Genomic DNA, 27,341 nt, shown 5'->3' with positions numbered 1-27,341 from the left:
AGAATCAGTACTGCACACTGCTACAAAGCCCAAATTATTTTCCAGCCAAGATACAGATAAAAATGATTAGTAATTTTAAATCTGGTGGAGCTTAGTATAGATGGCCTAATAGAATCAGTACTGCACACTGCTACAAAGCCCAAATTATTTTCCAGCCAAGATACAGATAAACATGATTAGTAATTTTAAAGCTTAAAACGGTTGGTGAGGTGATTTTAACAAATCATCAAGCTTTTACTCTCCTCAGGATGACACAGGGGTAGAAAAGTCGTTTCGGATCCATGATTTGTTCATCTTTATGAACGTGAGTCTGTCTACATTATCAGTGGAGAGCCGCGTGCGCTTATCTGTCAGCACACCACCAGCAGCGCTGAATACACGTTCAGACAGAACGCTGGCTGCGGGGCATGACAAGATCTCCAAGGCGTAAGTGGCTAGCTCCGGCCATTTATCCAGATTGGAAGCCCAAAAAGAGCAAGGGTCCAGTGACACAGTCATGGCTTCAATGTTTACTTGGAGATACTCCTGTACCATCGTCTCTAGGCGTTGACTATGTGTCAGACTTCTTGTCTCCTGTGGCCTTGCAAAGGATGGGCTAAAAAAGTGGTGAAATGCTTCTGCAAAATTGATGTTACCAGCAGATACTGTGTTTCTGTTACGGTTTGAGTGCTGAACACTCGACGGACCCACAGTTGGCAAGTTGGAACTGTGAGATTCATTACGTACACCACTGTTGTTTTGTGGAAAAGCACATGTAAGATTCTGCAACAATCTCTCCTGATACTCCTGCATGCGTGCATCCCTTTCTATGGCAGGAATAATTTCTGCAAATTTACTTTTGTACCGGGGATCTAACAGTGTGGCAACCCAGTAGTCAGGATTATTTCTAATTCACACAATTCGAGGGTCATGTTGCAGGTAGTGCAGAAGGAAGGCACTCATGTGTCTTGCGCATCCAGGAGCACCAAGTCCCTGTTGTGTTGGTGGCGAGGTAACAATCATGCTTCCTTCCTCTGTCCTCTCCCCCCAACCTCGCACAACAGAAATGTGATCAAGGTCTCCCTCATCTGATGAGTCTTCCATCAGTTCGTCCTCCACTTGTTCCTGGGCTCCTGCACCTTCCTCACTAGTTTGGCTGCTACCATGCGCCCTGGTAAAACCATCTCCCCCACCCTCACATGCCTGCCGCCTTAGTGCTGCCGACCGTCTGGACCTTGCAGATGTTAGCCCTTCCGCATACAACTCCTCCTCCTCTACTTCCTCCATCTCCTCTTGTGCCACCACCTGACTCCGAATTCTGTTTAACATGTGCTCCAGCATGTAAATCACTGGAATAGTCATGCTGATAATGGCATCGTCAGCACTAAACATCTTCGTCGCCATTTCAAAACTGTGCGGAAGGGTGCATAGGTCCTTGATCTGAGACCACTCCTCCAGCGTGATTTGCCCCACCTCTGGATCTCGTTGGCCTAGGCTATATGTCAGAACGTATTGCACCAGGGCTTGTTGGTGCTGCCACAGTCGCTGCAACATGTTCAGAGTTGAATTCCACCGGGTAGGCACATCGCATTTTAGCCGGTGAAGTGGCAGTCCTAACGACTTCTGTAGAGATGTAAGTTGCTGAGCTGCGGGATGCGAACGGCAGAGGAGAGCACACAGCGACCATGCCCTCTGCAGAAGGCCATCTAGTCTGGGATAGTGGCCTAAAAATTGCTGGACAACCAGGTTCAACACGTGAGCCATACAAGTCACATGTGTGACATTGCCCCGGCGAAAGGCCGCACTGAAATTTGCAGCACTGTCGCACACGGCCTTCCCTGGTTTCAGGTCCAGTGGAGGCAACCATTCATGAAACTGGTTCTCCAGAGCTGACCATAACTCCTCAGCTGTGTGACTCACATTTCCCAGACATTTCAAAGTAAAAACCGCCTGATGACTTTGAGCCCTGCTGCCAGCATAGTAAGGAGGTGTGCAGGATCCCTTCTGCGCAGTTAGAAAGCTTGTGGCATGACCAGACAGGCTTTGGGTGCAGGTGGAGGACCGAGAGGAGGTTGAGGAGGCAGAAGCAGTGGAGGAACTTCGAGATAAAGAGAATTGATGCACAACTCGTGGGGACGGCAAGGCTTGGACAGCAGTCCCTTGTCCTGCTGTCACCATTGTTACCCAGTGCCCAGTCAGCGACATGTAATGCCCCTGTCCATGTCTACTCGTCCAAGTGTCTGTGGTGAAATGCACCCTGTCACACACAGAGATTATCAAAGAAGCAGTGATGTTGTGTGCGACATGCTGGTGGAGCGCAGGCACACCTTTCTTTGAGAAGTAGTGCCGACTGGGCATCTGGTACTGGGGCACTGCGACGGACATAAGGTCTCGAAAATTCTCTGTGTCCACCAGGCGGAAAGGCAGCATTTCTCTAGCCAAGAGCTTGCAGATGGTGAAATTCAACCTCTTAGCTTTCTCATGGCTAGGAGGAAATGGTCTTTTACTTGTCCACATCTGAGGGACCGAGGGCTGGCTGTTGTGCTTAGACGGGGTTGAGAAGGGTGTCCCCGGCAAACTGCCGGTCTGTGAGGAAGATGCAGGCGGACATGTTAGGTTACCTTGATCCAAAGGTGGTGCTATCGATGTCGGACAGCGCTCAACACCAGTTGGTGTTACCACCTCCAAAGAAAATGATAACCTGCCAATCACGCTGGCTGTTGCGGGTAAAGAGGTGGCTGGTCTGCGTCCCAAAACAGGTGTCACTGCTGTCCCCCCAGTCACAGAGGATGAAGAGGCTGCGGATGCACAAGATGGGGCAGACGGTGGTTGGCCTGGCCGGCTAGGCCTCATTGTAGCACAGTGAGCTTCCCACTGCAACTTATGCTTCATGTCCATGTGCCAGTTCATGCATGAAGTACTCAAACTATGTATTTTTTGGCCTCTACTTAGCTTTTGCTGACAAATTTTACAGATAACACGAGTTGGGTCATCTTTATCGATCTGAAAAAATGCCCAGGCTATGCAAGGCTTATCACCCATGCAACCTGAAGAGCCACCACGACTTTTAGGCAGAGGTAGAGTTGTGTTTGAGGATGCAGTTGTTGACGTGCTTCCAGTACTACGTCTCTGTCCAGGAAGGCGCAACCTGACCTCATCGTCACTATCATCCTCCTCCACCTCCTCTGCTTACCTCATCTCTTGGCTGACTGTGGGTTGACAGTAAGTGAGATCTCCAACCTCATCATCATCACCCTGTGTGTTATCACACCCGTAGTCCTCAGAGCCAACCTGTTCCTGCCCTGACAAAAAACAAAAGTTGTCGCTCCAATCAGGTATTTGCATATTTCAAATGTAAGTCCCATTATTGCGGAGTGGGTCTCTCATAGGATTTGCTTCTGCCTTCCAAGCAAAAGCTTCCAAAAATTAGGACGGAGCAACTTGCAATGCCCCTTACAAGAACCATGCAGTACAGCATATTACAAACATAAGTCCCATTATTGCGGAGTGGGTCTCCAATAGGATTTGCTTGTGCCTTCCAAGCAAAAGCTTCCAAAAATTAGGATGGAGCAACTTGCAATGCCCCTTACAAGAACCATGCAGTACAGCATATTACAAACATAAGTCCCATTATTGCGGAGTGGGTCTCGCATAGGATTTTCTTACTCCTTCCAAGCAAAAGCTTCTAAAAATTAGGAAGGAGCAACTTGCAATGCCCCTTACAAGAACAATGCAGTACAGCATATTACAAACATAAGTCCCATTATTGCGGAGTGGGTCTCCCATAGGATTTGCTTATGCCTTCCAAGCAAAAGCTTCCAAAAATTAGGACGGAGCAACTTGCAATGCCCCTTACAAGAACCATGCAGTACAGCATATTACAAACATAAGTCCCATTATTGCGGAGTGGGTCTCCCATAGGATTTGCTTATGCCTTCCAAGCAAAAGCTTCCAAAAATTAGGACGGAGCAACTTGCAATGCCCCTTACAAGAACCATGCAGTACAGCATATTACAAACATAAGTCCCATTATTGCGGAGTGGGTCTCCCATAGGATTTGCTTATGCCTTCCAAGCAAAAGCTGACAAAAATAAGGACGGAGGAACTTGCAATGCTGGCACCCTGGTGGTATAGTGGTGGTGGAGGCTGAGGGTAAGTAGAAGAACATAAAACAGCCGAAATGAGGAAGCGTAAACCGATGTGTGGGTGTGAAGCAGTGCATGTGAATACACCTTCCGAAATAACACAGTGGATTTGACTTTATGTTACTCTGCTGTCATTTGGGGGTGATGAGAAGTCTGGGCCAATCCAGGCCTTGTTCATTTTGATAAGGGTCAGCTTGTCAGCATTGTCAGTTGACAGGTGAGTGCGCTTATCAGTTATAATTCCCCCAGCGGCGTTAAAAACATGCTCCGATAACACACTAGCGGCAGGGCAGGCCCTGACCTCCAAGGGGTACAGAGCGTGTTCATTCCAAGTGTCCAGCTTGGATACCCACTAATTAAAAGGAACAGAGGAATCACGGAGGACGCTGGTACGGTCGACAAGGTACTCCCTCACCATCTTTTGAAACTTTCCACTCCTTGTGAGAGTACCCCACTCCTCAGGGCCTGTAAGCTGGGCGGGTGTCAGAAATCTGTCCCCGAACGTTGACAATGTTCCACTGCCTCTGCTGGATTGGAGTTGCATCTCTCTCGCCTGTACGCCTTGGTTGGGCAACGAACTGTGACCTCTGCCGCTAGCCCAGGCTATGCAAGGCTTAGCACCCATGCAACCAGAAGAGCCACCACGATTTCTGGTCAGAGGCAGAGTTGTGTTTGAGGATGCAGTTGTTGACGTGCTTCCAGTACTACGTCTCTGTCCAGGAAGGCGCAACCTGTCCTCGTCGTCACTAGCATCCTCCTCCACCTCCTCTGCTTACCTCATCTCTTGGCTGACTGTGGGTTGACAGTAAGTGGGATCTCCAACCTCATCATCATCACCCTGTGTGTTATCACAGCCGTCGTCCCCAGAGCCAACCTGTTCCTGCCCTGACAAAAAACTAAAGTTGTCGCTCCAATCAGGTATTTGAGTCTCATCATCGTCTTCCTCATTGTCTCCACCAACAGGAGTTACAGTTTGGGAACGAGGGTCTACATTATTGTCAGAACCTTCTGCATCTGGTCCTGCATCCGACTCATAAAGATTCTGGGCATCAGTGCAGATCATTTCCTCATCTGGATTCACAGAAGCTCTGGAGCCGACCTCTGATTCCTAGGCTATAGTATGAGTAAACATCTCGGCAGACTCAACGATCTGTTCTACCCCATACTCAGATGGGCAGCTGGAGACTTGGGAGCTGTGAGGAAGCAAGTGCGATTGGGGTGACACCTCTGAGGACTGGAGTATTTGTGATATTGAAGTTGAGGTGGAGGAGAGCCCACTTAAAGGAGCACTTGATATCCTTTGAAGCACCTGCTGTTTTTGTGCCTCATCTGGAATTTGTAGCGATTGGCGTGGCCGTAAGAAAGGGATCTTATCACATTGTCCGCTAAAAGAAGTAGACATTTTAGTTTGGCTGGAAGATGATCTTTCTTCTGCAGATGTTACTGTTGCTTTAACACCTACCCCAAGGACACAACCTTTTTTCCCCTTCCCAACATGCCTATTCCCCTTTCCACCAGCAGCAGGCCTTTCTCCACTCATTTTGGTGGTTAATTAATTCACAACTCTGGAGTTGTTTGCACAAAATATCAATGGATGGGAACCGAGCAGAGCTGAGTGGCCAAACTGTGGTATTAGGCCAAAACTATTGGCTGGGTTAGATGCAGATAAAAATTATATTGAATTTGCAACCTGATGGAGGTCAGTATAGATGGACTAATACAGGGTTCCCCAACTCCAGTCCTCAAGGCCCACCAGCAGGTCATGTTTTCAGGATTTCCTTAGTATTGCACAGGTGATAATTACATCACCTGCACAGGCAATAGTTACATCACCTGTGCAATACTAAGGAAATCCTGAAAACATGACCTGTTGGTGGGCCTTGAGGACTGGAGTTGGGGAACCCTGGACTAATAGAACAAGTCCCACACACTGAGAGAAGCCTAAATATTTTTTCAGAGCTAGATGCAGATAAAAATTATTTTTAATTTGCAACCTGGTGGAGGTCAGTATAGATGGACTAATAGACCAAGTCCCACACACTGCTAGAAGCCCAAATATTTTATCAGAGCTAGATTCAGAAAAAAATTAGATTGAATTTGCAATCTGATGGAGGTCAGAATAGAATGAATAATAGACCAAGTCCCACACACTGCTAGAAGCTGAAATATTTTTTCAGAGCTAGATTCAGAAAAAAATTAGATTGAATTTGCAACCTGATGGAGGTCAGTATAGATGGACTAATAGAACAAGTCCCACACACTGCTACAAGCTGAAATATTTTTTCAGAGCTAGATGCAGAAAAAATTATATTGAATTTGCAACCTGATGGAGGCCAGTATAGATGGACTAATAGAACAAGTCCCACACACTGCTAGAAGCTGAAATATTTTTTCAGAGCAAGATGCAGAAAAAAATGATATTGAATTTGCAACCTGATGGAGGTCAGTATAGATGGACTAATAGAACAAGTCCCACATACTGCTAGAAGCCTAAATATTTTTTCAGAGCTAGATGCAGAAAAAAATTCGATTGAATTTTCAACCTGATGGAGGTCAGTATAGATGGACTAATAGACCAAGTCCCACGCACTGCTAGAAGCCTAAATATTTTTTCAGAGCTAGATGCAGATACAAAATATTTTTAATTTGCAGCCTGATGGAGGTCAGTATAGATGGACTAATAGAACAAGTCCCACACACTGCTAGAAGGCCAAATATTTTTTCAGACGTAGATGCAGAAAAAAATTATATTCAGTTTGCAACCTGATGGAGGTCAGTATAGATGGACTAATAGAACAAGTCCCACACACTGCTACAAGCTGAAATATTTTTTCAGAGCTAGATGCAGAAAAAAATTATATTAAATTTTTAACCTGATGGAGGTCAGTATAGATGGACTAATAGAACAAGTCCCACACACTGCTAGAAGCTGAGATATTTTTTCAGAGCTAGATGCAGAAAAAAATTATATTGTATTTGCAACCTGATGGAGGTCAGTATAGATGGACTAATAGAACAAGTCCCACACACTGCTAGAAGCCTAAATATTTTTTCAGAGCTAGATGCAGAAAAAAATTAAATTGAATTTGCAACCTGATGGAGTTCAGTATAGATGGACTAATAGACCAAGTTCCACACACTGCTTGAAGCCTAAATATTTTTTCAGAGCTAGATGCAGATAAAAATTATTTTTAATTTGCAACCTGGTGGAGGTTAGTATGGATGGACTAATAGACCAAGTCCCACACACTGCTTGAAGCCTAAATATTTTTTCAGAGCTAGATGCAGAAAAAAATTATATTGAATTTGCAACCTGATGGAGGTCAGTATAGATGGACTAATAGAACAAGTCCCACACACTGCTAGAAGCTGAAATATTTTTTCAGAGCTAGATGCAGAAAAAATTAGATTGAATTTGCAACCTGATGGAGGTCAGTATAGATGGACTAATAGAATGATGCAAGCCCAAAAGGTTTTACTTCACTAGGTGCAGTAAAAACATTTGTATTCTATACACACGTGGTGTAGCTTGCAACACAGATAGGCTACTCCACTGACTAACACACTCTGCAATAGGCCAAAAAGGATTTGCTTTGCTAGATTTAGCCAAATGCTGTGAAAAAAACTTGCACAGCACTGGCACAGATCTGCCTGGCAAAAAGTGATAGGAACTGATGTAACTTAATCCTGAAAAGGACTGCAATTACAATTCATGCTATGACTAAGGGTCAAATATGATCCGAAACGCGTCAGCCTACACATGCTTTTATTTCTGTTGGAATTGCAATTTTTAACGATGGATTAAATAAAAGCTTTTTTTAATTTTTCTACATCGTGTGCTGGAAAACTATTTTTTGCTTTCACTGAGGATTTTTCTCCCAGATGGGGATGGATTAATTCCGAGCACCGTGATCATAGAAATGAGGGCTGGGCAAGCTGGGCCAGGTGAGCTGAAGATCTTTTTCTTACTTGCAATTACAATTAGTCTTTACTCCCACAACCTATCTATTTAAGAGCACAGACCTGCCTGATAAAAGTCGTAGGAAATGCTGTAACCTAGTCCTTAAAAGGACTGCAATCACAACTCTTCCCTACTCCCAAGCTATCTGTAGATTTGTGCGAAAATTGGCTTGAAATTAACAAAGTATAGCGCACACAGCCACAGCGGTGCCGTCTAACACGCAGCTGCAGCAGTGAGAAAATGGTGGCGACGGGGAAAATGGCTGGGTCTTATAGGGCAAGGACATGTGACATACACTGCCAATGACACATGCCCTTGCTTGTGTGAAAAAAAGCAGTTCACTCCGTGTGTGCGCTGCTGATAGGCTGACAGACTGCACCTCCCCACTGTAAATGCGGGAAAGAGAAAAAAAAATGGAGATCTTCATTATTCCTGCAGAGATCCATCCCCTGCCCCTCCCCCCGCCCCGCTGTACACTCAAACTGCGTATTAACATTAATTTTCAGCGTTATTGAGAAAAAATCCAGTTATGATTTTGGTGCACGAACAGTTATCGAACATAACCTCGAACAGCCGAATTTTTTTCGAATCCTTTGTGTTCGACGAACAGCTCGAACACCGCCCAAAACAGCTCGAATTTGAGATTGGCGAACAGTTCGAGTCGAACACCGCTGTATTATACATCCTGTATTATGCTCCAGAGCAGCATTCATTATTCTACTGGTGAAGTCACTGTGTTCCTACATTACATTCCTGATCCTGAGTTACATCCTGTATTATTATCCTGAGCAGCACTCACTATTCTGCTGGTATAGTCACTGTGTACATACATTACATTACTGACCCTGTACTGATCCTGAGTTACATCCTGTATTATACCCCAGAGCTGCACTCACTATTCAGCCTGGGCAGTCACTGTGTACATACATTACATAGTAACATAGTAACATAGTAACATAGTTTTTAAGGTTGAAGGAAGACTAAGTCCATCTAGTTCAACCCATAGCCTAACTTGTTGATCCAGAGAATGGCAAAAACATGTGGCAATGTTTTTCCCCAATGTGGCAAACACTAAGCTCCACATTGGGGAAAAAAATTCCTTCCCGACTCCATACGACAATCACACTAGATCCCTGGATCAACGCCCTATCAAGGAATCTAGTATTTATAACCTGTAATATTATACTTTTCAAGAAAGGCATCCATGCCCTTCTTAAATTTTAACAGTGAATCACTCATTACAACATCATGCGGCAGAGAGTTCAATAGTCTCACTTCTCTTACAGTAAAGAATCCCGCGCCGTCCTACGCTAGCCTCTCTCTCGGTTTCTGGGAGAGGGAGGTTTTCGGGGGGGCCGCGTGAGCCGCTACCCATGCGCATTGCTGGTATAGATATATAGATGATATCTTTATCATTTGGCAAGGTCCCGAGAGTGAGCTTCATGATTTTTTCTCTTCTCTGAATTCAAACGACCAAAATATTAGACTTACTTACACATGGGATCCGACCCATATTGATTTTTTGGATATTGGGATTACTGTCCAACAGGATGACCTAGTGCTGACTGATGTTTTTCGCAAAAAGACATCAGTGAATGCATTACTTCATGCAACATCTGCGCATATACCGTCTACTATACGGGCCATTCCAGTGGGACAGTATCTCAGAGCAAATCGCATTTGTTCTACTGATGCGGCGTTTAAGGCTCAGTCTCGGGACCTCCAACAGAGATTCCATGATCGAGGTTACAGCGCACGGAGTATTAAAAGAGGCTATAGACAGGCGAGGAGGACTCAGCGCGATCTCCTTCTAACTAGCGTCAAAAAGTTACCAGAGAATGATCCCCCCATTAGGTTCATATCGACATACAATAGTCATTGGCATGCGATACGAGGAATTCTCAATAAACATTGGTCAATTCTTAAAACCGAACCTACACTCAATAAGATTCTGCCTGATAGACCATTAATGACGGCCCGGAGGGGTAAAAGTCTGAGAGACTCGTTAGTCAGGAGTCATTATGTTGCCCCCACCCCTGCTCCCTTTGGGATGGTCAAAAAAAGATGGGGATGTTACCCATGTGGATCCTGTATGGCGTGCAGAAATATAATTCGTACTAAATCATTCTTTGCCAATAATGGCCAAGAATTTAAAATCACGCACTATATTTCTTGCAGCTCTACACACATTGTATATATGGCTACCTGTCCATGTAATCTTAGTTATGTGGGACTTACGTCCCGTGAATTTCGGGTGCGTGTTAGGGAACATATCAGGGACGTGATTGCTGCGCGGGATATCTCTGACGTCTCAACACTCAAGACTATCCCGCGGCACTTCAAGCTGCGCCATAATTGTGATCCCTCATCCCTTATATTCAGGGGCATTGACATGGTACATTTGGGCACGAGTATACTTTGGCGCAGCTTGAATGCCGCTGGATTGCTATCCTGGACACGGTGACCCCTGGTGGTTTGAACGAAATGAACAGTTTTTCATCATTCTTATAGAAATATCTTTTCCCTTGTTTTTTATGTGGATTTTAACTTCTTTTGTTTATGTTGAAATTTTTCCTTCATAGCTTTGCATCTTGTTATCACCATTTATATGCCTCGACTACTACATGGAACTACTGGACACTCTAGGGATGTAACGATCTCATCAATCAGGAATCAATCACCATATACAAGATTTCAATGATTCAATGGAATGACATTATTGTATCTGTATTGACATTGCATCTGTATATATGTTTATACTGTACTGGTGTCTCTCCCGATTAGGGTGACAGCCGTTTTCTATATATTGATTCACTGTTTTCCCTTTCTTGTATACTGTGCTTTGTTACATACATTTAGTTGTATCTCTGTGCCCTCACTTCATCCCTTACTTGTCATGGCTGCAGCTGAGCCGCGCATGCGCAGTGCCGTCCTGCTCCGGCCGCGTCCCGTCGGGCTTCCGTACATCGGGGCTGTGGATGGTGACGTCACTAGTTGCACGTCCCTGCCCATGGTTCCGTCGGGAAACTGGCCGGATGTGACGCGGTGCGGGGGGACGTCCTGTCACTCCGCATGCGCTGCAGTAATCAGCGCTGTCACCTGCGTTCAGTCTGTGCAGGAGATAAAATGGTGCCTATTCGTTCCACAACCACTGCTCCCCGAAGAAGCCACGCAAAACGCGCGTCGGGGCTGCAGAGTGGCTTAGTGGTAACTTCTGTACCTTATGGGTGAGCACTCTGGTTCCACCTGTGATCGCTATTTTTGCCTGTTCAACTTCTTTCAGTGACTTTCTATGATTGCTTCTCTCTGTGTGGAGGTACCTACCTTGGGGAGACCATTTTAACTCCATACAGTGCCTCTTGCTACTTTTTTACTGTACACATGTACTATAGACTACGATATGCTATAGTTGAATAGGGTCAGCCAGTTGTTCCCCTAGGACCCACTTATTTATTGCTGCTCTGCATTTGTATGTATCCTTACCTCATAAGATCTATTTTCTTAACTTTGTTATGTGATTTTATCTTATCTATGAAATAAAGTGTTTTTTATATATTAATATGGATTTACATTTGATTTGGGAAATTACTCCAATTTTGTAGGCTGTACAGTAAAGAATCCGCGTCTGTGATTATGATTAAACCTTCTTTCTTCCAGACGTAGAAGATGCCCCCTTGTCCCCGTCTCAGGCCTCAAAGTAAAAAGTTCAGTAGAAAGGTCTTTGTACTGTCCCCTCATATACTTGTACATAGTAATAAGATCGCCCCTAAGCCTTCTTTTTTCCACAGTAAATAGCCCCAAGTGTAATAACCTGTCTTGGTATTGTAGACCCACCAGTCCTCTAATAACCTTGGTCACTCTTCTCTGCACCCTCTCTAGTTCAGCTATGTCTTTCTTATACACCAGAGACCAGAACTGTAGACAGTATTCTAAGTTTGGTCGCACTAATGACTTGTATAGAGGTAAAATTATGTTCTCCTCATGAGCATCTATGCCTTTTTTAATGCATCCCATTATTTTATTTGCCTTTGCAGCAGCTGCCTGACACTGGCCACTAAACGTGAGCTTGTCGTCCACCAATACACCAAGGTCTTTTTCAGTTACAGTTTTGCCCAGTGTTTTACAATTAAGCATATAATTATACATTTTATTTCCTCTGCCCAAGTGCATTACCTTACATTTATCCCCATTAAAGCTCATTTGCCATTTATAAGCCCAAGCTTCTAGTTTACATAGATCCTCCTGTAATATAAAATTGTCCTCCTCTGTATTGATTACCCTGCAGAGTTTAGTGTCATCTGCAAATATTGAAATATTCCTCTGTATGCCCCCTACAAGGTCATTAATAAATATGTTAAAAAGAAGGGGGCCCAATACTGACCCCTGTGGTACCCCACTGTTAACTGAGACCCAGTCTGAGTGTTTTCCATTAATAACCACCCTTTGTTTCCTATCACTGAGCCAATTCTTAACCCACATACATATATTTTCCCCTATGCCCAATGTTCTCATTTTATGTATCAACCTTTTGTGTGGAACCGTATCAAAAGCTTTTGAAAAGTCCATATACACAACATCCACAGCATTTCCTTGGTCCAGTCCAGAACTTGCCTCCTCATAAAAACTGATCAGATTAGTTTGACAGGAGCGGTCCCTCATAAACCCATGTTGATATTGGGTCATGAGGTTATTCTCCTTCAGATACTCTATCATAGCATCTCTTAGGAAACCCTCCAGGATTTTACCCACAGTAGAGGTTAAGCTTACCAGCCTATAATTTCCAAGTTCAGTTTTTGTCCCCTTTTTGAATATTGGCACCACATTTGCTCTACGCCAGTCGTGTGGTACAGACCCTGTTATTATGGAATCTTTAAAGATTAAAAATAATGGTCCATCTATGACGTTACTTAATTCCTGCAGTACTCGCGGGTGTATCCCATCCGGGCCCGGGGATTTGTCAACTTTAGTGATTTTTAGACGCCGCCGTACTTCCTGCTGGGTTAAGCAAGTGACATTTACTGGAGAATTTTTGTTATCACTAATCATGTTTTCTGTCATGCGATTTTCTTGTGTAAATACGGTTGAAAAAAAATCATTTAGCATATTGGCTTTTTCCTCATCCTCATCCACCATTTCACCCAGACTATTTTTAAGGGGGCAAACACTATCATTTTTTAGTTTTTATGCAGTTAAAGAATATTTTGGGGTTATTTTTATTTTCTCTGGCAATGATTCTCTCTGCCTCAATCTTTGCTGTCTTGATTTGTTTTTTACATAATTAATTTATTTTTCTATATTTATTTAATGCCTCATCACTACCTACTTGCTTTAGTTCTCTAAATGCTTTCTTTTTGTCACTTATTGCGCCCCTTACAGCTCTATTTAGCCATAGTGGTTTCCTCCTATTTCTAGCATGTTTATTCCCAAGGGGTATATATTGTGCACAGGTCCTATTCAGGATGTTAATAAATGTCTTCCATTTGCTTTGTTTAGCTTTATGTCTCAGGATATCGTCCCAGTTTATTGCACTAAGATCATCTCTTAACCGTTGGAAATTTGCCTTCCTGAAGTTTAGTGTCCTTGTAACCCCTCTACTACACATCTTATTAAAGGTTACATGAAAACGTATTATTTTGTGATCACTATTACCGAAGTGACCCCCAACTCGTATATTTGATATGCGGTCTGGCCTATTGGTTAATATTAGGTCTAGCAGTGCTCCCCTTCTTGTTGGGTCCTGAATAGTGTTGAGCCACCCCCGTAGTGTTCGGGTTCGGTTCGGTTCGTCGAACACCGGGATGTTCGAGGAACTGTTCGTCGAACTGGTCGTCGAACACCTTAGAACACCGTCGAACACCGTTAAAACCAATGGCAGGCAAACAAAAACACATAGAAACACATAGAAAACACCTGCAAAGGTGTCCAAAAGCTGACAAACTGCTCAGAAGACACTCTCTTTAAAAAAGCCGGCCGGCAAATTCAGCAGCGGCATACACCGGTACCCGACAATTTAGACAAGAAGGAATAGAGCCTCACACATAGATTAGATAGATAGAAACATGTCAGTCACACATATAAGAAGCACAGTGACAGTGTTGGTTACTGCACTTGTCATTTAGTGTAAAGGATTTATTAAAAAAAATATTAGTGTTTTCATGCACCGTCTCTTTAAAAAAGCCGGCCGGCAATTCAGCATCTGTACCCGACAATTTATAACAGAAAGAATAGAGCTTCACACATAGATTAGATAGATAGAAACATGTCAGTCACATATATAATAAGTACAGTGATACTGTTGCTTACTGTACTTGTCATTTAGCGTAAAGGATTTATTTAAAAAAATAATAGTGTTTTCATGCACTGTCTCTTTAAAAAAGCCGGCCGGCAATTCAGCAGCGGTACCCGACAATTTAGAACAGAAAGATAGAGCATCACACATAGATTAGATAGATAGAAACATGTCAGTCACATATATATGAAGTACAGTGATAGTGTTGGTTACTGTACTTGTCATTTAGTATTAAAATAAAGGATTTATTATTAAAAAAATTGGCGTGGGGTTCCCCTTAATTTTAGGCTCTAGCGGAGGTTAAGCAGACGGCTGGGGCAGATGTTTGAAGCCTGGGAAGAGGGTAATACCCACGGAGCTTCCCAGGCTACTAATATCAGCCCCCAGCTGAATACATAGCCTTTACTAGCTATTAAAATGGGGGACCCCCCAAAAGAAATGACGTGGGGTCCCCCCTAATTTAATAGCTAGCAAAGGCAAGGCAGACAGCTGGGGGCTGATATTAATAGCCCAGGAAGGGAGCCATGAATATTGGCCCCCTCCCAGGCTAGAAACACCAGCCGTCAGCCGCCCCAGAAATGGCGCATTCAAAGGATGCGCCAATTCTGGCACTTAGCCTCGCTCTTCCACGCTGCCCTGGTGCGGTGGCAGGGGGTAATAGGGTTGGGGTTGATGTCAGCTTATAATGCCAGCTGACATCAAGCCCAGGTTAGTAATGGAGAGGCGTCTATAAGACACCCCCATTACTAACCCCATAGTCAAAGTTAAAAAAAACACAAACACCCAGAATAAAGTCCTTTAATTGAAATAAAGACACAATCCTTTATTGTTCTAAATTAAACCATACTTATCATCACGCCCATTCCAGCTGAAGCCAACGATCTCCTGCAATAAAAGAAAAATAATAAAGCAACCTCATCCTTACCTTTCCATGGTTCCCACGACAGCTTCAGCTCTGCTACATCGAGATGACAGGCTGGACCGCAGCAGAACGCTGCCATCCAGCCTGTCATCCCGCAGACACTGAGAAGCGCAGGCTTGCTTGCGCTGCTCAGCGTTTCTCTGTGACAACATCCAGATGAGCCGAGTTCATGTCCAATGAACTCGGCTCACCTCATGCACGTCACTGACAGCGTGGGAAACTTCTCACGCTGAAGCGCTGATTGCAGGAGAATTTTCCCACGCTGTCAGTGACGTGCAGGAGGTGAGCTGAGTTCATTGGACATGAGCTCACCTCATGCACATCACTGACAGCGTGGGAGAATTCTCCTGCACTCAGCACTTCAGCGTGAGAATTTTCCCACGCTGTCAGTGACGTGCATGAGGTGAGCCGAGTTCATTGGACATGACCTCGGCTCATCTGGATGCCGTCACAGCGAGACAGTGAGGAGCGCAAGCATGCCTGCGCTTCTCAGTGTCTGCGGGATGACAGACTGGATGGCAGCGTTCTGCTGCGGTCCAGCCAGTCATCTCGATGTAGCAGAGCTGAAGCTGTCGTGGGAACCATGGAAAGGTAAGGATGAGGTTGGTTTATTATTTTTCTTTTATTGCAGGAGATCGTTGGCTTCAGCTGGAATGGGTGTGATGGTAAGTATGGTTTAATTTAGAACAATAAAGAATTGTGTCTTTATTTCAATTAAAGGACTTTATTCTGGGTGTTGTGTTTTTTTTAAATAATTTACTAGAAATTCATGGTGGTCATGTCTAATACTGGCGTGACCCCATGAATTTTGGGCTTGGGGCCAGCTGATAATACCAAGCTGGCCCTAACCCCTTTATTACCCAGTGAGCCACCGCACCAGGGCCCTGGATGAGTTGGGTACAGCGCCAGAAGATGGCGCTTCTATGAACGCGCCATTTTCCGGGGTGGCTGCGGACTGAAATTTGTAGCGGGGGGGGGCCCAGAAAGCTTGGGCCTCCCTGCGCTGCAGATTCCAGCCCCCAGCTGCCTAGTTGTACCTGGCTGGACACAAAAATAGGGCGAAGCCCCACGTACTTTTTTTTTAATTATTTCATGAAATTCATGAAATAATTAAGAAAAAAAGGGCTTCCCTATATTGTTGTGTCCGGCCAGGTACAAATAGGCAGCTGGTGGATGGGGGCAGCCCGTTCCTGCCTGCTGTACCTGGCTGGACACAAATATAGTGCGAAGCCCCACTTCAATTTTTTTAAATTATTTCAGGAAATTCATGAAATAATTTAAAAAAAATTGACGTGGGGCTTCGCACTATATTTGTGTCCAGCCAGGTACAGCAGGCAGGAACGGGCTGCCCCCAACCACCAGCTGCCTATTTGTACCTGGCCGGACACAACAATATAGGGAAGCCCTTTTTTTCTTAATTGTTTCATGAAATAATTTAAAGAAAATTGACGTGGGGCTTCGCCCTGTTTTTGTGTCCAGCCAGGTACAACTAGGCAGCTGGGGGCTGGAATCCGCAGCACAGGGAGGCCCAAGCTTTCTGGGCCACCCCCGCTGCAAATTGCAGTCCGCAGCCACCCCGGAAAATGGCGCGTTCATAGAAGCGCCATCTTCTGGCGCTGTACCCAACTCATCCAGGGCCCTGATGCGGTGGCTCACTGGGTAATAAAGGGGTTAGGGCCAGCTTGGCATTATCAGCTGGCCCTAAGCCCGAAATTCATGGGGTCACGCCAATATTAGACATGACCACCATGAATTTCTAGTAAAGTATTTAAAAAAAACACAACACCCTGAAAAAAGTCCTTTAATTGAAATAAACACACAATTCTTTATTGTTCTAAATTAAACCATACTTACCATCACGCCCATTCCAGCTGAAGCCAACGATCTCCTGAAATAAAAGAAAAATAATAAAGCAACATCATCCTTACCTTTCCATGGTTCCCATGACAGCTTCAGCTCTGCTACATCGAGATGACAGGCTGGACCGCAGCAGAACGCTGCCATCCAGCCTGTCATCCCGCAGACACTGAGAAGCGCAGGCTTGCTTGCGCTCCACAGTGTCTCTCTGTGAGGGCATCCAGATGAGCCGAGTTAATGTCCAATGAACTCGGCTCACCTCATGCACGTCACTGACAGCGTGGGAAAATTCTCCTGCACTCAGCGCTTCAGCGTGGGAGAATTCTCACACTGAAGCGCTGAGTGCAGGAGAATTCTCCCACGCTGTCAGTGACGTGCAGGAGGTGAGCTGAGTTCATTGGACATGAGCTCACCTTAGGCACGTCACTGACAGCGTGGGAAAATTCTCCTGCACTCAGCGCTTCAGCGTGGGAGAATTCTCACGCTGAAGCGCTGAGTGCAGGAGAATTCTCCCACGCTGTCAGTGACGTGCAGGAGGTGAGCTGAGTACATTGGACATGAGCTCACCTTATGCACGTCACTGACAGCGTGGGAGAATTCTCCTGCACTCACCGCTTCAGCGTGAGAATTTTCCCACGCTGTCAGTGACGTGCATGAGGTGAGCCGAGTTCATTGGACATGAACTCGGCTCATCTGGATGTCGTCACAGAGAGACGCTGAGCAGCGCAAGCGAGCCTGCGCTTCTCAGTGTCTGCGGGATGAGAGGCTGGATGGCAGCGTTCTGCTGCGGTCCAGCCTGTCATCTCGATGTAGCAGAGCTGAAGCTGTCGTGGGAACCATGGAAAGGTAAGGATGAGGTTGCTTTATTATTTTTCTTTTATTGCAGGAGATCGTTGGCTTCAGCTGGAATGGGCGTGACGGTAAGTATGGTTTAATTTAGAACAATAAAGGATTGTGTCTTTATTTCAATTAAAGGACTTTATTCTGGGTGTTTGTGTTTTTTTTAACTTTGACTATGGGGTTAGTAATGGGGGTGTCTTATAGACGCCTCTCCATTACTAACCTGGGCTTGATGTCAGCTGGCATTATAAGCTGACATCAACCCCAGCCCTATTACCCCCTGCCACCGCACCAGGGCAGCGTGGAAGAGCGAGGCTAAGTGCCAGAATTGGCGCATCCTATGGATGCGCCATTTCTGGGGCGGCTGACGGCTGGTGTTTCTAGCCTGGGAGGGGGCCAATATTCATGGCTCCCTTCCTGGGCTATTAATATCAGCCCCCAGCTGTCTGCCTAGCCTTTGCTAGCTATTAAATTAGGGGGGACCCCACGTCATTTTTTTGGGGGGGTCCCCCATTTTAATAGCTAGTAAAGGCTATGTATTCAGCTGGGGGCTGATATTAGTAGCCTGGGAAGCTCCGTGGGTATTACCCCCTTCCCAGGCTTCAAACATCTGCCCCAGCCGTCTGCTTAACCTCCGCTAGAGCCTAAAATTAAGGGGAACCCCACGCCAATTTTTTTAATAATAAATCCTTTATTTTAATACTAAATGACAAGTACAGTAACCAACACTATCACTGTACTTCATATATATGTGACTGACATGTTTCTATCTATCTAATCTATGTGTGAAGCTCTATTCTGTCTGTTATAAATTGTCGGGTACCGCTGCTGAATTGCCGGCCGGCTTTTTTAAAGAGACGGTGCATGAAAACACTATTATTTTTTTTGATAAATCCTTTACACTAAATGACAAGTACAGTAATCAACACTGTCACTGTACTTCATATATATGTGACTGACATGTTTCTATCTATCTAATCTATGTGTGAAGCTCTATTCTTTCGGTTCTAAATTGTCGGGTACCGGTGTATGCCGCTGCTGAATTGCCGGCTTTTCATGTTTCACTGTTGGCACTGTTCCCATCGATTTGGGCAATCACTGTAATGCCACAACCACCATGGCTGTGGCATTACAGTGAGTGGCAGACAATCCCTGCATGATTGGTGCTCTAAATAGCGCCAGACATGCAGGACACGCTTTTGGTGCACGAACAGTTATCGAACATAACCTCGAACAGCCGAATTTTTTGCAAATCGTTCGGGTTCGTCGAACAACTCGAACACCGCCCAAAACAGCTCGAATTTGAGATTGGCGAACAGTTCTAGTCGAACACCGCTCATCTCTAGTCCTGAACCAGTTGTGAAAGGTAATTGTCTCTCATAGTAGTCAAAAACCTATTTCCTTTGCTTGAACTACATGTTTCTGTCCCCCAATGTATTTCAGGGTAGTTGAAGTCTCCCATAATAATGACTTCTCCTTGAGTCGCTGCTTCATCTATTTGCTTTACGAGGATATTCTCCGCTACTTCCATTATTTTTGGAGACTTATAACAAACCCCTATCAGTAATTTATTATTTTTCCCCCTCCCCTTATATCCACCCACAGGGACTCTACATTTTCATTAGATTCACATATATCCTCCCGCAAGACAGGTTTTAAGGATGATTTTACATATAAACACCCCCCCCTCGCTTGTTTGTATGGTCATTTTTGAACAGAATATAGCCCTGTAAATTAACTGCCCAGTCATGGCTCTCGTCCAGCCACGTCTCAGATATCCCTACCATGTCATAATTATTTTCCAACAAAATTAATTCTAATTCCTCCATTTTGTTAGTGAGGCTTCTGGCATTAGTGTACATGCATTTTATGTATCTCTCTGTACCTCTATTCCTTCTTACTTTATTGACTGTTCTAACCCCACTCCCAATTTCTTTATTTGTGTCCAGGTCACTATCTGCACTATCTTCCCCACCTATAAAATGAATACCCTCCCCCCCAATCCCTAGTTTAAACACTCCTCCAACCTTCTAGCCATTTTCTCCCGAGCACAGCTGCACCCTCCCCATTAAGGTGCAGCCAGTCCCTAGCGTAGAGTCTGTAGCCAACTGAGAAGTCGGCCCAGTTCTCCAGGAACCCAAATCCCTCCTTCCTACACCAGTTCTTGAGCCACTTATTTATCTCCCTAATCTCCCGTTGCCTCTCTGGCGTGGCACGTGGTACCAGTAGTATTTCAGAGAATACCACCTTGGAGGTCCTTGCTTTCAGCTTGCAGCCTAATTCCCTGAAATCATCTTTAAGAACCTTCCACCTACCTCTAACTTTGTCATTTGTGCCAATGTGCACCTTGACCGCTGGGTCCTCACCAGCCCCTCCCAGTAATCTGTCAATCCGATCAGCGATGTGCCGGACTTCAGGTAGACAGCACACTGTTCGACGATCCCTGTCTTTGTGACAGATTGCCCTATCTGTTCCCCTAATAATTGAGTCCCCCACTACCAGCACCTGCCTGGCCTGCCCTACTCTCCTATTTCCCTCTTTACTGGAGCTGACACTCCTCCGGCTTTCAGGGGACATGCCTTGTTGCAGTAGTGCTACCCCTGTACCGTCACTCCCCTCATCTGCCAACTTTGCAAACTTATTGGGGTGTGCCAGATCAGGACTAGCCTCCCTGGCAATCTTCCCTCTACCACCCCTTCTAACTGTCACCCAGCTAGCTGCCTCACTGTCCTGCAGCTCCCGACTACCACCCTCCCCCACATCTACCCCAGTGAGCAGCAGACTCCTTTCCATGTTGTCAATGGATCTCAGTGTTGCCAGCTGCTCATTTAGATCCAGTATCTGGGCTTCCAAACGCACAACGTGCACACATCTCGCACAGCAGTATGCACCCACGACTGGATAGTTCAAGGAATACATACATGTGGCAAGATGTACACTGGATAGCATTGTCAATAATGGAGCTCATTTCCTAATGGGGATTGCAATATACAGAATGTTAAGTAAAAAGTAAAGTAAAGAATTAATGAAATACAGTCAGCAATTCAGTCCAAAGTCCTCCCTTCCAAACTCCCTGAATCCAAAGTCACTGAAAAACAAGTCACACACTTACTTCCGTTCGCACTTACGCTCCGGATACACGCAGCTTGTTCACACTCGCAAACTAAGAGATTTAAAGAGTTTTTTTTTTTTTCCCTTTTCCAGCAATGCACCCTTCACCTCAATGCACTTACTGCATACATTACTGATCCTGAGATACATTCTGTATTATACTCCAGAGCTGCATTCACTATTCTGCTGGTGCAGTCACTGTGTACATATATTACATTACTGATCCTGAGTTACATCCTGTATTATACTCCAGAGCTGCACTCACTATTCTGCTGGTGCAGTCACTGTGCACATACATTACATTACTGATCCTGTACTGATCCTGAGTTACATCCTGTATTATACTCCAGAGCTGCACTCACTATTCTGCTGGTGTAGTCACTGTGTACATACATTACATTACTGATCCTGTACTGATCCTGAGTTACATCCTGTATTATACTCCAGAGCTGCACTCACTATTCTGCTGGTGCAGTCACTGTGTACATACATTATATTACTGATCCTGTACTGATCCTGAGTTACATCCTGTATTATACTCCAGAGCTGCACTCACTATTCTGCTGGTGCAGTCACTGTGTACATACATTACATTACTGATCCTGAGATACATTCTGTATTATACTCCAGAGCTGCACTCACTGTTCTGCTGGTGCAGTCACTGTGTACATACCTTACATTACTGATCCTGAGATACATTCTGTATTATACTCCAGAGCTGCACTCACTATTCTGCTGGTGCAGTCACTGTGTACATACATTATATTACTGATCCTGTACTGATCCTGAGTTACATCCTGTATTATACTCCAGAGCTGCACTCACTATTCTGCTGGTGCAGTCACTGTGTACATACATTACATTACTGATCCTGAGATACATTCTGTATTATACTCCAGAGCTGCACTCACTGTTCTGCTGGTGCAGTCACTGTGTACATACATTACATTACTGATCCTGAGATACATTCTGTATTATACTCCAGAGCTGCACTCACTATTCTGTTGGTGCAGTCACTGTGTACATACATTACTGATCCTGAGTTACATCCTGTATTATACTCCAGAGCTGCACTCACTATTCTGCTGGTGCAGTCACTGTGTACATACATTACTTTACTGATCCTGAATTACATCCTGTATTATACTCCAGAGCTGCACTCACTATTCTGCTGGGGCAGTCACTGTGTACATACATTACATTACTATTTGAGTCCGTTTGAGTAAAGTGCAGTACAAATGTTTATGGTAGCAGCAGTAATTGTATTGGAGGTTTTAGTGGTGACAGTAATAACAGCAGGCGTTGTTGCTATTGTTGTAGTAGTAGCAATAACATTAACAGTAGTAATAGGAGAAGCAGTAGGAGTAATAGTTCTAGTAAAAGTAGATCCAACATTTGGAGCAATAGCAATAATAATAATAGTAGAATCAGTAATAATAGCAGCAATAGTAGGAGTAGTAGTATTAGTAGTAGTAGAAGACGCAGTAGTAATAATAGCAGCAGTATTAGAAGCAGTAATAGTAGTACAAGCTGAAGAAGGACGCGTAATTGTAAGTAGCAGTAATAGTAATGATAGCGCTGGTGGAGATAATAGCTGTAGTGGTAATAGTTTTCTTACTACAATTTCGGTCTCTTTTAGGTTATTGCCTGCAATGTACAACCTGTCCAGGAATCGGAGTAGATTCTTGTATAGTTTCATCCACTGAATCCTGCCCTCAGGGGAACGTGTGCGCTTCTCGACAGCAGATGACTATAGCAGGTAAGATACAGAGAAGCTGTTGGGAATATAGAGAGTCTACCATATTCAGTATGAAAGTTGACTGTACTGTGCATCTGTATCTTTCCAAGACTCCAAGACTCACAGAATATCGTTTGGGCGCCATCTGTTTTTGCTTCTGAGATGTGATAGGAAGGTACAACCAGCCACTATGGAAACTACGTAGGCAAATTTTGTCTATGCAAAGAGTTATTGTTGGATAGTGCTTATACAATTTACTACTTATTACAATTTACAGTGGTCGGTCTCCATGGCAACGTACTGTAATCAAAGGAATAGAACATTTTTATAAGCAATAAATTGCAAAACTGCTTGTTTTTACAAGCACTATCCAACAATGACCATTTATGAAGTTAGGAGGCTTAATTCTTTAAGCTTAGATATTTTCCCAGCTCTCTCCATGCCCATGTAACAGTTGCCAAAATAACCAAACATGCTGTTGACGTGCCCCCTGGGGCCGTAGGGTACTCGGTAGACGGGCCGGTCGGTTCTATTTGGGGTAGTCACAGCGGCAGTGACCCAGTCCGTGGCCCAGGGCATGTCAACAAACGAAAGGTCAATTGGGGAAATAAAGTTTTGGGGATAATGTTTCGTGACGCCACCCATGGTATGCGGCTATAGGTGGCTGCTGTTCAGATCCACTAGGGCTGTTGGTGACGCAGCAGAGATGGTTCAGCTCTCCACGGGTAGAGCTAGGCCCCAGGGCAGTTAAATAGGAGATTTTGGATGTTGGTGTTGTGCAAGGCAGGTGACGCAGCAATTATGTGAAGGACACAGCGGGGTGCAGTCTTCAACTGTATACTCCCAGTTATTATGGAGTTCCAGGTTACACCGGCCAGATTATAACTGGCCACGTTGTCCTGTGTCCTCTGGGGAAGTGATCCAGCCAACTCTCAGATAATTTGGGTGCAATTGATCAGGATTCCCTTCTTGTGTACCTTCCCAGGTCATCTCTCGGTGCTGGCTCTCACCCTCCTGCCCTGCGCCTCACACACACTGTCCCGAGCCAGTGGCCGTGGGCCTAGTTGGGCAACGTCCTGTCTGTCCCCTTTTGTCCTATAAGGCCACATTTTCAGCGAATATGTGTGGTTGTTGGCTACGGCACTTGAAGGTACCGCAACCTCCGGTTTGCTAGCTGAGTCTTGCAGTCCTCCACTAGTCTGGGGCTGGTCCCCTACTGCAGCCTGATCCCTTCACAGTCAGTGTGAACTCGGGCGCATGGGTGGATTCCGCACTTACCGTGCCCCTAGGATCCTCTCTCTCTCTGGAGCACTCCTCGCTGCTCTGGTCTTCTCTCCTCATTCTCCTACTGGGCCTCTCTGACTGGGCCCTACTCCTCACTCCGTGAACTCCTGCTCCTAACACTGGAACAGGAGTGGCGCTCAGACAGAACTCCTTCTAGATGTCTCTACCCTTCTTTTTATACTTTTACTTCAGTGCTCCCCTAAACTACTTCCTTCACCCACCTCCTCTACTTAGTTCCACCCTCCAAACAGGGACCAGTTCTGTGCTCTCCCTCAGAAGCTATCTGGACCCTCCCTCAGGAATGGTGTAGTGTTGAATGTGAGTGGTTGGGTCCCGGGTAGTGCTCCCTCCTTACGAGAGAGTGGGGTACCACACCACTGGCTGAGATGCAGTACCTCTGTGGCAACTGGACCCGCAGGGGCATCCAACAATTGGGAAAACCTGTGATTAGTCTATTTTTAAAGGGATGTTTAACTTTTTATGTAAAAAATTATTAATATGTTCACATTCTTCTAAAAACGAATATCTGTTTTTTTTTTGTTTGGTTTCCTCTTGCACATTTTGCCTTTTCTACAGCTGAAATTGTATTCCAGAGCTTTGAAAAATTTTGTGCTCCACCAAATGAATGTAACGTGACGGGGACGTTTACTACCCCTTACAGTAAAGAGAGGGTAGCCACCAGATGTTGTTCTGAGGATCTGTGCATGCCAGAAAAACCCAAAGGTAATAGCTGAATGTGTAGAGGGATTGGTGATAAAGAGAAAACTATTGTTGTTCTCATTACATTGCATGTTAAAGTGACTGCCCCATAGAATTGTCCATTAAGCTATGTTCCCACATAGCAGATTTGATGCAGAAAGGTGTTGCCTCTCTCTGACAGAAAAAAATGCATGCAGATTTGCATGAGTTTTTTCTGCCAGAGAGAAGCTTTTTTTCAGCGTTTTTACATGCGTTTTCGCTTGTGTTTTTTCAAGCAGTTTTCCAAGCGATTTTGAGCATCACTTGGAAAAATGCTTGACAAGTTGGTCACACAATATAAATACATGCAACTGGCATTTATTTATAATGTGTGAACAACTGCTGCTTTAAATGCTGCATCTATAGTAAAAAAAAAGAGAATTAAAACACTAAAAATAGAAAAAAACCTGTATACTCACCTCTCCAGTCTCCTCTAGTCTGCTCCCTGCCACGTCCTCTCTCTTCAGCGTCCCGCGGTGTACTGTCAAGACCTGTGGTGACGTCACTTAGCTGATGGTCACGCGACCATCACCTGACCGCCGACGTCGGCGGTCGCGTGACCATCAGGTGACTAAATGACGTCACCTCAGGTCCTGACAGTACACCGCGGGACGCCAAGGAGAGAGGACGTGGCAGGGAGCAGACCGGGGGCCGCCGGAGAGGTGAATATACAGGTTTTGTTTATTTTTAACTTTTTTATTTCTTTTTTTCACCGCGTGGTAGCCGGGATGAAGAGGAGTTGTAGTCTCCTCTTCATCCCGGGTACCACACGCACTGCAATTACACTGAAAATTAGCGGCCATTGAATTTAATTGAAATGCAGCAAATCCACATATACCTGCGGGTTTGCTGCATTTCAATGTTCCTCAATGGCCGCGAATTTGCAGCGGAATTGCGGTAGAAATGGTCATGCTGCGTTTTGCAACGCAATGCGAATTCGGCGCATAAATTAGCGCATCATGTGCACAGCACATCCGAATTCACATTGCTTTGCATGGCAGACTGTTTTACAAGCATTTTCGCAGCGTTTTTGCAGCCGTAAAAACTTCGCAAAAATGCTTCAAAAACGCTACATGGGCACTTAACCTTACAGTCACTTCCCCCAGAAAACTGACCTTTAGACTTCATTCACATGTCCGATTTTTTCCTCGGACCAAGTGGTCCACTACATATATCGGAGACATGTCCAATTTTGATCCGAGGATCGGATCAATATTGACCATGCCATTCAACAGGTTCGTGAAAAAAATCAGATGACACTCGTGCCACGCTCTGATCAAACTCTGATTAGTATAATATAATGTGCTGGCCAGAGCTCCATAAATCACTCCTCGCTCTGGTAACAGACATGGTGGAGGAGTGGGCCTTCTCCTCTCTAGCAGCTGCACCTTTAGCCCTACTCCTCCTCTTCCCTCCCTTAATCTCCCTTCTTTTGAAGTCCACTCTGTCCACATTTACTCTCCCTCCAACCTCATATACCGACCTGCAGGCTCAGTCACTGCCTTTATTGACCAATTCTCCACCTTGCTTCTTTACTTTCTCTCTGCTAACATTCCCATACACATCATGAGTGATTTCAACATCCCCACTGACACTCGGCAGTCAATAGCATCCAAACTCCTGTCGCTTACTTCATCCTTTGGACTTACTCAGTGATCCTCCTCAGCCACACACACAGATGGACACACACTAGACCTCATCTTCACCTGACTCTGCTCCTTATCTAACCTCACAACCTCCCCCCTACCCCTATCTGACCACCATCTACTCACTTTCTCATCCCTGTCCTCCTCACTTGTCACACATGTCCAGCAAATGGCACACCCCCCTCAGAAACCATGCATATTTAGACACCCACTCTCTGACTCTGTTCTACCACTGACATCCATATCTTCACTTCACAACACAGACAGCACCACTGCTTTCTACAATGTCACTCTCAGATCAGCTATTGACTCGGTCGTCCCTCTTATGCATGGCAGAGAGCGACGAGTCAACAGGCAACACTGGCACAACAACCTCACTAAACAGCTTTGACAAGCGTCCAGGGTTGCGGAGCGGCATTGTAAGAAGCCATATACTCAAGATGACTTCACTGTATTCAAACAAGCAACACTACTATTCAAATCAGCACTCACCACTGCTAAACAGGCCCACTTCACAACCCTCATATCTTCCCTATCCTACAACTCCAAACAGGTATTCAACACTTTTAACTCTATCCTCCGCCCTCCACTGCCCCCTCCGACCTCCATCATCTCTGCTGAGGAGTTTGCCACACACTTCAAAAATAAGATTGACCAAACACGGCAAGTCTTTACTGTCCGACCACCACAACCTCTTTGTTTTCCACACTATTGCCTTACCCCCATAACCTCCATTCCCAACATAACCACACATTTAGCATCTCTCACTCTCACACTGCCTCCTCGCACCTCCCTCTCTCTGTTGCAGTCCCTCAAGGCTCTGTCCTAGGA

The 27,341-nt window shown here is 45.0% G+C and overlaps 1 protein-coding gene across 1 annotated transcript in view; it reads left to right on the top strand.

Annotated features, from left to right (window-relative positions):
• The window catches only part of LOC141172980 (uncharacterized), a 69,116-nt gene that overhangs the window by 6,246 nt on the left and 35,529 nt on the right, over positions 1-27,341 (top strand). Inside the window, exons 2-3 of the mRNA XM_073657592.1 lie at positions 22,744-22,863; positions 24,703-24,849. Coding sequence (XP_073513693.1) covers positions 22,744-22,863; positions 24,703-24,849 — 267 coding nt within the window. The remainder of the gene's footprint in view (positions 1-22,743; positions 22,864-24,702; positions 24,850-27,341) is intronic.

The sequence above is a fragment of the Phyllobates terribilis genome, unplaced genomic scaffold (genome assembly GCF_046119375.1).
Source record: "Phyllobates terribilis strain yellow unplaced genomic scaffold, ASM4611937v1 Scaffold_12__6_contigs__length_324123572, whole genome shotgun sequence".
NCBI lineage: Eukaryota > Metazoa > Chordata > Amphibia > Anura > Dendrobatidae > Phyllobates > Phyllobates terribilis.
This window is presented reverse-complemented; position numbering and strand designations above follow the sequence as displayed.